This window comes from Anolis carolinensis, chromosome 1, assembly GCF_035594765.1.
Source record: "Anolis carolinensis isolate JA03-04 chromosome 1, rAnoCar3.1.pri, whole genome shotgun sequence".
In the NCBI taxonomy this organism is placed as follows: Eukaryota; Metazoa; Chordata; class Lepidosauria; order Squamata; family Dactyloidae; genus Anolis; species Anolis carolinensis.
In genome coordinates, this window is record NC_085841.1 from 31,125,435 (window position 1) to 31,136,383 (window position 10,949).

Sequence of the window (10,949 nt, forward strand, 5' to 3'; positions counted from 1 at the left end):
TGATTGCATGGAGTGCCATTACCTTCCCGTCGGAGCGGTACCTATTGATCTACTCACATGTGCATGTTTTCAAATTGCTAGGTTGGCAGAAGCTGGGGCTAACAATGGGAGCTTATCCCGCTCCTCGGATTCGAACCAGGGTCCTTTCAGACAGCAAGTTCAGCAGCTCAGCAGTTTAACCTGCTGTGTGTTTTGTGATTGTTTTAAAAAAAATAACTAATGTGTTTTTTAATTTGTTGTAACTTACTTTGAGTCCTAAGCTTGGGAAAAGGGTAGGACACATCTAACAAAGGCAATGATGTAAAACAATTATGAATGAACTATTATTAATGATCTATTAGGCTAATTTAGCATGAACACACAAGTTCATTGCAATACTGAGTCTGATGTGGGCTTTAGCCCTGTGCTGGCACAAAGCCCTATCCCTTAGCTTAACCAGGGGGATACAAGGATATGTGCAAACCCCTTCCACATGCAATTAGTTACACGTGGAACTTAGAAAGGATGCTTTTTGAATTACAACCCAAGGATTCCCTGACCAGCAAGACTAATGCCCATGTTGGTGTTCTGATCCCAATAGTCCAAATAAGAACTTGTTCCAACTCTGCAAGTCTGTTTGACGCGTTTGTACACATGTTTAATGGATCCTGCAAAATATTTTAGGAACCTTGAAAAAGCAGGGGTCACCAAATTGGATAAAAAAGATCACCAAAGCAGTCTGGGTGTGGATAGATGTTTGGGACAGAATTTCCATGGCACTATATTGAGCTCAATTCATGTTGGGGATGAATGCTTAGGTTTTTTTTGCCTGATTTCACCCCCCCCCCCCCCCCCCAATATGACATTTGATGTGAGCTGCTTTAGACATCATCGGCCATGGAAAAATCACATATTATATTTAAACTGAAATAACCTATTGGGAATGAGTAGTCTTTAAAAAGTGTAACAGAGTAATGTAAGTATAAAGAAAAAGGTTTGGAAAAGTCTTTAGAAGAAATGTTGCCGTTAGCATTGACTTTGACAACAAAGACATTTACTCCAGAAAGCACTTTCTTACGCAACAAATATGCCCCTTCTGTTTATTTGGAGTGGCATCTGTTGGCTTTGGAGACTGCCCAACATTTTCGTTACTTTTTAATTTCTGTCTTACCTCCACAAAGGCAGAACAGAATGCATTCTGTTTTCTCTGGGGTAGGAATGGTTAGTGGTGGCCCATGGGTTGTGTTTGCTCCCTGGGGCACTATCAAATCAGTCTGGAAATCCTATCATGTTTCACTGAACACCTGAGCAAAAATGCTGCCAACAACATTACATTTTAGGGAAATATAGTATGTTACATTTACAGCTATTCCTGCCTCCTGCCTCATGTACAGAGGAGGAGTTGTTTAAAGCTACAGACAATGCGGTTGCTGTTGCCCGCTTTTGGTCCAAAACTATTTAGTTGCTTGTAATTTTTTAAAAATTTTTTTTATTTCCATTATTTGAAATGTACAATGCTTTTGACACGAAATATATATATATATATATATATATATATATATATATATATATATATATGCGCGCGCACACACACACACATCCCTGTGGTGTTTGTTTTGCTGTCTGTGCCCCTGTTCAGAAGATTTCACCCCACTTTCTATCCCTGTGACAATTGGATTTTGAAAAATGTGGCTTGTTGTGGAAACAAAGATTGGTGAGGAAGATTCAGTGAAGACACCTTTTCCTCATGATAATTCTTTCAGGAGTGAAATTTCCTTCCTGGGGGTAGATTTCTCACACTTTCTGTTGTCTCATCCTCATTCTTAACTATGAATCATTCGTAAGTCGGATGTTTGTAACTCGATAACTGCCTGTATATGTAAGTAGTTTATAGTTCATGTGATTTTGTTCATGAAACTCTAGAATCATAGAATAATAGAATCATAGAGTTGGAAGAGGCCACCTGGTCCATCTAGTCCTTTGGTCCTCCAGGTGTTTTGGACTTCAGCTCCCACAATTCTTAACAGCTTGTATGATGGCTAGGATTTCTGGGAGTTGAAATCCAAAACACCTGGAGAACCAAAGGTTGGGGACCACCGATCTAGTCCAAACCCCTGCCATGAAGGAAAAGCATAATTAAAGCACCCCTGACAGATGGCCATCCAGCCTCTGTTTAAAAACTTCAAGTAAGGAGCTTCCACTACATTCCAAGACAGTGAGTTCCACTGTTGAACAGTTCATACAGTTCTTCCTACAGTTCAGGTGGAATATCCTTTCCTGTAATTTGTACCCATTGCTCCAAGTCCTAGTCTCCAGGGCAGCAGAAAACAAGCCTGCTCCCTCTTCCTTATGACATTATTTCGGATATTTAAACATGGTTATCATATCTCTTTTCAAATCTCTCTTCTGCAGGCTAAACGTACCCAGTTCTTTAAGCTGTTCCTCATAGAGCCTGGTCTCCAGAACTTTGATCATATTAGTCGTCCTCCTCTGGACACCTTCCAGCTTGTCAATCTCTCTCTTAATTTGTGGTGCCCAGAACACCACCCCAAGTATGAGGATGATCTGAAGGATAGATACTACATTGGGGAAGACTGCCCAAGAAGACATATAGTGTACACCACAATCCTGAGAAATAAGTAGAGTGTGGGAAAGTACCTTTTTGGATTATTGACCAATCAGTCAAAGTATCTTCAAACCATGTAGAGTTTAATGAAAGAAGGAAGAACTTGACAACAATATTCTTCATTCAGCTGTTCAGTACTCCAAAAGAAACAGTTTCTGAGGAACAGATCAGCCAAAGATAGCATGGTCTGTAAATTAAAAATAATAGGTAAAAAAAGGAGAACAGAATCACTGAGTTATATAAAACAAATGTCCTATGTCATCATTTGGTTAAAGACACACTGTTAATACAGTATTTTCCCAACTTTGGTGCCCAGAAATAGGCATAGTATTTCTGTTGAGGTCTGACCAAAGCAGAATAGGATGGTGCTATTACCTCCCTTGATCTCAACGCTATGCTCCTGTTGATGCTGTCTAGAATTGCATGAGGTTTCTTTTAGCTGCAGCATTAAACTTGTGATTAATGTCATGGGAATATGCCCAAGTGTCTCAGGCTGAGATTCCACTGAGGACAGAAGGGAATGATGCTTGGAAGTATTATATGTGCATATATGTATTTATTTTATTCCAGCAGAGCTTTATGGTCCACCAATAGTGGAGAGAAGCAAGCACAATCCTAGCAATTGGCCAAACTTTCAAGGAGATATTTTGTGTGTGTGTGTGTGTGTGTTTTTTTAATGGGACAAAGAATGAAAAATTACATCGTTATTACTCAAATTATCATATGTTGCACACAGGACTGGTTGGAAAGAATTTTTTTTGGGAGCAAAGTTCTTTCTGCTCTTTGTCAGTGGCATTTCTCTTGACCATAAAAGTTAATCCCATGCAGAACTGTAGGCAATTTTAGGCTAAGATAAGGCTAAAACTAGACAAATAAATACAGCCTTTCTCCTCATTGTTCTAAAAGTGATGGCCAAACTGAATCCAATAGCAATAGTATAACATTTCATCCTGTGCATATTGGCCTGTGGTTTTAAAGTTACTTTAAAATGGAAATGGTATTGGTACTTCAGTTAGAATTGAATCCAAAGAAAAAATGAATGGTGTGGTGGAATAAGGGAAAAAGGAAAGAGAATGCAGTGAACAGATAAAAAATACAGGCAAATGAAGAAGATGGACAATATATAGGAAAGAAACCCTTAGCGACTCCCTTTAATTAAACCCGACATTTTAAGAAAAAATTAACCAATTTAAGTAGCAGTAATATTTATCCACAGTACAGTATATATGCGCTTACCTTTTTCTGGAAAATGCCTTTTTTCTCTATTCTGAGGAGGAGTTATCCTTATCCAAGAGGTCCTCCCACTAATGTATTCATGTTTATCTACTATATAATTTTCCATTGAAGAACGGTTCGACTGTGGAAAATGTCTCCTCTGAGGTCTGAGCCAGGTTGATTCAAGCTTGGTTTCCAGCCAGCAGTTGGATTCCCTCATCCGATTATAAGCTATTAGGCGTTTTTGCTCTTCTGCAGACATGGCTAGTTGAACAGACCTATACATATGAGATAAATCCTTGCTTCAATGGACCAAAGGAAGCAGCCTCGTGAGCTGATATCCTTGCTTGGTTGACATGGAGATGAAACCTAAGATGTACTCTCAACATAGGAAAATTGACCTGGATAGTCAATCCTGATAGGTACGTGAGATATAAAGAAAGGAGAGCCCTTCTAGCAGCCCTACTGAAGCATTTTTAAAATACTCATTCCTAAAATCTCTTTAGTGGCAGCTTATGATGAATTCCTTCTTGAGGCTGGCCTTGCAGTTCTTAGCATGGAAGCTGGCCTTATCATTTTACGCTATAGTCCCTCTATAAAATTGGGTTCTGGCTTCCAGATGATTTTGGGGTGGACATATTCTTTGTAGAAATTGTTTCTTTGATCTTAGGCTTGTTCCTAAACTACTAATGGAATATTTTCTATATCAATCAATATGCGGACTATACTAGCCCAAGGTCGTGACAAAAAGCAATAGTTGGCCACGGTGGTCCATGCCTTAGTTACCTCCAGAATGGACTGTTGCAGTGCGCTCTACATGGGACTGCCCTTGAAGATGGCCCGGAAACTACAATTGGTCCAACGATCGGCAGCCAGATTGCTAACCGGAGCGAATTACAGGGAGCAGTCAATCCCCCTGTTTAAGGAGCTCCATTGGCTACCAATCACTTTTCGGTCCCAACTCAAGGTGCGGGTTATCACCTATAAAGCCCTGAACGGTTTGGGACCCGCCTACCTTCGTGACCGCCTTTCCCTCTATGATCCTGCACAATCTCTTTGATCATCTGGAGAGGCCTTCCTCTCTCTTCCCCCTCCATCACAAGCGCAGCTCATTGGGACGAGGGAGCGGGCCTATTCCGTGGTGGCCCCCGGCTCTGGAATTCCCTCCCCAGGGAGAGTAAACAAGCACCCACCCTGCCAGCCTTTAGAAAAGAATTAAAAACCTGGCTCTTCCAGTGTGCCTTTGAATAATTTAATTCCCATGACAGACCCCATCTAAATCGCTATATTCTGCACTTTATTCTGCTCCTCTGTTGGAAATAATTTGACTTCCTACCCCACTCCATATCCTCTTGGGAACACTTGAGCACTTTGTCCATTCATAAACGGTGTTGCAATTTATATCTCTGCACTTTTGTTTAGACCGCCCTCCCATTTTAGCTATTTTGCTATTTTGTGGTTTTTGCTTTTTATCACCCTTGTATTTTACTGTTTTATTATTGTATTATATTGTACTTTGTGGTTTTAACCTGTTTATTTTACCTGCTTGATGATGTTGTTTACATATGTATTTTTATTTTGTTCACTGTTTGTTCTTTGGGCTTGGACCCATGTTAGCCGCCCCAAGTCCCTGTGGGGAGATGGAGGTGGGATAGAAAAATAAAGTATTATTATTATTATTATTATTATTATTATTATTATTATTATTATTTACAGAACAGTGTAAATATGTAACAGAAGTAAATATGTAACAGAAGACACTAAACAAAGGTTATTATCAAGTTCACACTAAGAATAAAATCTGCAAATTGCAGATAAATGTTGGGAGAAAATACCCTATATACTCATATATAAGTCTAGAAATTTCAGTCAAAAAATCAACCTGAGTAATAATAATAATAATAATCATCATCATCATCATCATCATCATGGGTTAACTTATCTATGTGTCAATGTGACTTCTTATCAAAAAAGGAACCAGTCCCTTCTCTAAGTATTACGGTGAAAGGTGATGGTTTAGTCTGCTCTAGAATAATAATAATAATAATAACAACAACAACAACAATAACTTTATTTTTATATCCCGCCCCATCTCCCCGAGGGGACTCGGGGCGGCTCACATGGGGCCAAGCCCAACAGCATACAATAAAATACAGCAGTATAAAATACACAATATAAAAACCTAAAAGAAGCACTGATATCTCTTGTTCTCACTGCCATGGGCCCGGGCTGTGGCGCAGGCTGGAGAGCAAGCCAGCTGCAACCAGCTGCAATGAATCACTCTGACCAGGAGGTCATGAGTTCGAGGCCCGCTCGGAGCCTATGTTTGTCTTGTCTTTGTTCTATGTTAAAAGGCATTGAATGTTTGCCTATAAGTGTAATGTGATTCGGCCTGAGTCCCCTTCGGGGTGAGAAGGGCGGAATATAAATGCTGTAAATAAATAAATAAATAAATAAATAAATAAATAAATAAATAAATAAATGGGATTACTTCTGGACTTTTTTTTAATGCAGCAGCATTGCTGCTCCATGTAATAACCTTCAGCTTATCCATGGGTCATATCAAAATCTATAATTTGGCCCCCAAACCTGCTCTAGCCTTATATATGATGTCGACTTATACACAAGTATATAAAGTAGGTGTTATCTGACATTCTTCCCTTCATTCACTTGACATCATCCAGTCACCTGCATTCCCAACCCACTCTTTTAACAGACTTTTCTGTCACCAAATAATCCTCCTGTCCAGAGATAAATCCCTCTTTAAAATCTTCCTCTCCCACACAGAAATTTAAAATCACAGAATCCTCTGTGCTGGGATTGAGTGCCTTCAGTTATTCCCAAACATTACTTAACACTCACAGAATGCTACTCCATCATATATTTGCAAGTTTTGTTTTTCTTTTTCCTCTTTCCCCTGCAACACAGCATTCCACCAGGATGCAGCTTACAAGGAAGAGGCATAAAAATAGGATTAGCATGTTTTGAAAAGAAAAAAAAGAGCATGCATTTCTTGTTTTCAAACCAGTAGTACTACTAGCAATATTTCTAATCTTCATTGGAGTTACATAGCCATTTCACCTTCCCTTTTCCCCTTCCGTGTCTTCTGACTGCTGCCTCACCAACTGCATCAAACTGCCTTGCTACATTGCCCCCAGATGGCCAGATGTTCCTTCACCATCTGGCATGGCTAGCTTGCCTTTCCCCTCAAGGTCTGTTTCCCTACTTTTCCACACCCCGAATTGCTGTCACTGTCTTTTTTCTTTCTTTCTCCTTCTCTGGTATCATCTACCCTGCCATATCTCTTGGGAAGACAGGCAGACAAACATCAACATTGTGGAAGAAACCAAGCTCATCAGCATTGAACTAATTATTCTCTTCCATCAACTTCGCTGGACTGGCCACGTTGTCCAAATGCCCAGTCACAGTCTCCCAAAGCAGTTACTTTATTCTCAGCTCAGGAATGGAAAATGGAATTTCGGTGGACAGGAAAAAAGATTTAAAGATGGGCTTAAAGCTAATCTTAAAAAAAAAACTGTGGCATAGACACTGAGAACTGGGAAGCCTGGACCTGTTCGAACTGGGGGTCAACTATTGCCAACAGTGCTATGGATTTTGAAGAGACAAGAATAGAGGGCGAAAGGGAGAAATGTGCCAAGAGGATAGCACATCAAGCAAACCCTTGTCCAGATGATGATGATGATGATGATGATGATAATAATAATAATAATTTTATTTTTATACCCCACCACTATCTCCCCAGAGGGACTCGGGGATCACTTTACATCTGAAAATCTATGTCCTCAGACTGAAATGCCATGTCAATTCAGCATAGGCCTCTACAGTCATCTACAGACTCATCACCAAGTCTTTACCCCTGGAAGACAATCATACTCAGCCACGACTGATTGCTTATAGAATAATACACTGCCATATAATGCAGTTAAACTGCTTTTTGAAACTGCATTCTATGGCAGTGTAGATGAGAACTCTGAGAGAGGTGGACGGTCCTTCTTTGGAAGCTTTTAAGCAGAGGCTGGATGGTCATCTGTCGGGGGTGCTTTGAATGTGATTTCCTGCTTCTTGGCAGGGAGTTGGACTGGGTGGCCCATTAGGTCTCTTCTAACTCTATGATTCTATGATTCTATGATTTAGAGCTCTCAATGGAGCTGCGAAGACAGGCACTGACAGGCAGGAGGCAAAGAAGCAGAAGACATTTTTTAAAAATCTCCAGACATTTTTAAAAATCAGCTGCACATTTTCTTTCTCAGGAGAGGAAAAATGAGTATGTAAAGGAACCCTATGCAGTCTCCATCTATAATTCAATCAACCATGGCTCACTTTTTAAAAATTCCCGAAAAGCAAACCTTAATTTGGTCATTTTATACAAGGAACACTATTTTTCACCATTGTATGGAATAGGACTTAAGCATCCATGGATTTTGTTATCAGTGTGTTGGTGGTCCTGGAATCAAACCCCAGAGGATACTGAGAGCCAACTATACAAAACAGGGTCATTCTACTATCCTTTCTGAGACACTACTCCATAGTGTTGTATGTTAACATAAAACTATCGTGTTAATAGTTTTGCCTCCAGAAAAAACAGCTGTTAGACTTTCTATCCCACTTTAAAAAGAACAGGAGAAGTCAGCATTATCAACATTTCAGCAGTTTGACATCACTTTAACTGTTATGTCCTCGTGTCCTCTTGAATTCTGAGATTTCTCATTTGGCAAAGTACTTAGTATTCTTCAGTGGACAGTTGCTTCCTTTGAGCCCTAGCCCTACCATCTATCTCTTATTTTGTTTATTCTGAAATAAAATAAGGGAAGGAGGCATATGTTCTCTCATCTCACTGGAAAACAGTTGATATATTAAATGTAACCACTAAACTGTTTTAAAATGACAGTTCCAATACATATCCTTGCATCCCACTATTTATATCCTTTCATTTATTCCTACTTTTGGTTTTTGATTCAATCAATGAGAGAATCTACTGTCTTTCTAATCCCATGACTGCTAAATTTGCTTGGGAGTTTTTATTGCAGAACTTTGTCAAAGACTTTTTAAAAACCCACATCAGGCTCACCCCATCCAGGTGTTTGCTGATACATACCTGACCCTATCAGCGCTTTGATTTCTGGCAATGAGGAATTGTCAGTTGGGTTCCCAAGTTGGATTTCAACAATGAATGGAAAACACAGAACCTTAAGGAAGTTCCAAAAGTGCTTAGCAACAGTCATTTCAAGCCTTCATAACTATGGCCGCTTTCACACAGCTGAATAAAATCCCACATTTTCTGCTTTGAACTGGAATATTTGACAGTGTGGACTCAGATAACCTAGTTCACAGTAAATATTGTGGGATGTAAACAATCTTAGCAGATTAGAGAGATGGACCAAAACAAACAAAATGAAGTTCAACAGGGACTAATGCAAGATACTCCACTTAGGCAGAAAAAATGAAATGCAAAGATACAGAATTGGGGACGCCTGTTTTGACAGCAGTACGTATGAAAAAGATCTGGGAATCTTCATGGACAAAAAGTTAAACATGAGCCTACAATGTCATGTGGCAGCAAAAAAAACCCAATAGGATTTTTGCTTGCATAAATTGCTGTATAGTGTTTAGATCCAGGGAAGTCATGCTCCCCCTCTATTCTACCTTGGTCAGGCCACATCTGGAATACTGTGTCCAGTTCTGGGCACCGCAATTGAAAAGAGATGTTGACAAGCTGGAAAGCGTCCAGAGGAGGGCAACTAAAATGATCAAAGGTCTGGAGAACAAGCCCTATGAGGAGTGTCTTAATTTGCTGGGCAGAAGAAAAGGCTGAGAGGAGACATAAATATGTGAGGGGAAGTCATAGGGAGGAGGGAGCAAGCTTGCTTTCTTCTGCCCTGGAGACTAGACGTGGAACAATGGCTTCAAACTACAGGAAAGGAGATTCCACCTGAACATGAGGAAGAACATCCTCACTGTGAGAGCTGTTCAGCACTGGAACTCTCTGCCCCAGAGTGTGGTGGAGGCTCCTTCTTTGGAGACTTTTAAGCAGAGGCTGGATGGCTTTGAATGTGCTTTGAATGTGATTTTCCTGCTTTTTGGCAGGGGGTTGGACTGGATGGCCCACGAGGTCTCTTCCAACTCTATGATTATACGATTTTCTGCCTTGATATTCTGGGTTATATGGCTGTTTGGAAGGGCCCTAAGCTAGTATATTCAAGCTTCAATTTATTGGCTGAACTTGTTTTAGTACGTAAAATGCAGCTGCTCTTCTCTTTTCTTGAAAGTTCAGCAGGTCGGATGAGGTTTCTCTGAACAGAAGTGGTGCACAATAAACCAAAGACAAACAGTTAATAAAAAGTACTACAATAATAAAAAGATCCCTTACAGGTGCTATTTTAAAATGATTTTTATTAAACAAACAAAAACATTATTGTGAAATACAACACAAAATGAAAATAAAACAACAAAACCCACAATTTGTTGTTATATATCAAAGTAACTAACACACTTTTAACTGTTATTTTCAAGAGCAGTGAAGTGCAGTAGACTCTTAGGGCCCTTCCACACAGTCATACAGTATAGCTCAGAATAACAAGGCAGAAAATCCCACAATATCTGCTTTGTACTGGGTTATCTGAGTCCACACTGCCATATATCCTAGTTCAAAGCAGATAATGTGGGATTTTATTCAGCTGTATAGGGGCCTCAGTTGATGGGTGTCCATGGGGATTGGAAGATGCCAGATTAATGGTGTTTCTGGTTGCTTGAGAGTTACTATGGAAAATAAATCTTATGTCCCCTAAACTGCATTGACTTGGTATTAACATTGAAATACAACAACTAGGAGCAAATTAATACAATGACAAACTTAACCTAATGTAACACAGGGCCTTTCCACAGAGCCATATAACCCAGAATACCAAGGCAGATCATCCACAATATCTGCTTTGAATTGGGGCTTTCAACTGGGTTATATGGCAGTGTGGACTCAGATAATGATAATGATGATAATAATAATAATAATAATATTTTTGTATGCTGCCTCCATCTCCCCAGCTGGGGACTCGGGGCGGCTCACACAGGGAACAAGCCCAATATAATCACATAAAATGCAGGGATATGAGAG

The 10,949-nt window shown here is 39.8% G+C and overlaps 1 protein-coding gene across 2 annotated transcripts; it reads right to left on the reverse strand.

Moving 5' to 3' along the window:
- Positions 1-2,667: 2,667 nt before the first annotated feature.
- spata45 (spermatogenesis associated 45) lies at positions 2,668-9,020 on the reverse strand. 2 transcript variants are annotated; one of them, XM_062968379.1, is made up of 4 exons: positions 8,937-9,018; positions 5,363-5,450; positions 3,842-4,098; positions 2,668-2,792 (listed from the first exon to the last, which is right to left on the reverse strand). In XM_062968379.1, exons 3-4 carry the CDS (start codon positions 4,080-4,082, stop codon positions 2,773-2,775), a joined length of 261 nt encoding a protein of 86 aa, XP_062824449.1. In that variant the 5' UTR covers positions 4,083-4,098; positions 5,363-5,450; positions 8,937-9,018; the 3' UTR covers positions 2,668-2,772. The 2 variants fall into 2 exon arrangements, with proteins under 2 accessions (XP_062824449.1, XP_062824455.1); XM_062968385.1 differs by lacking the exon at positions 5,363-5,450 and having other exon boundaries at positions 8,937-9,020.
- Positions 9,021-10,949: the final 1,929 nt, after the last annotated feature.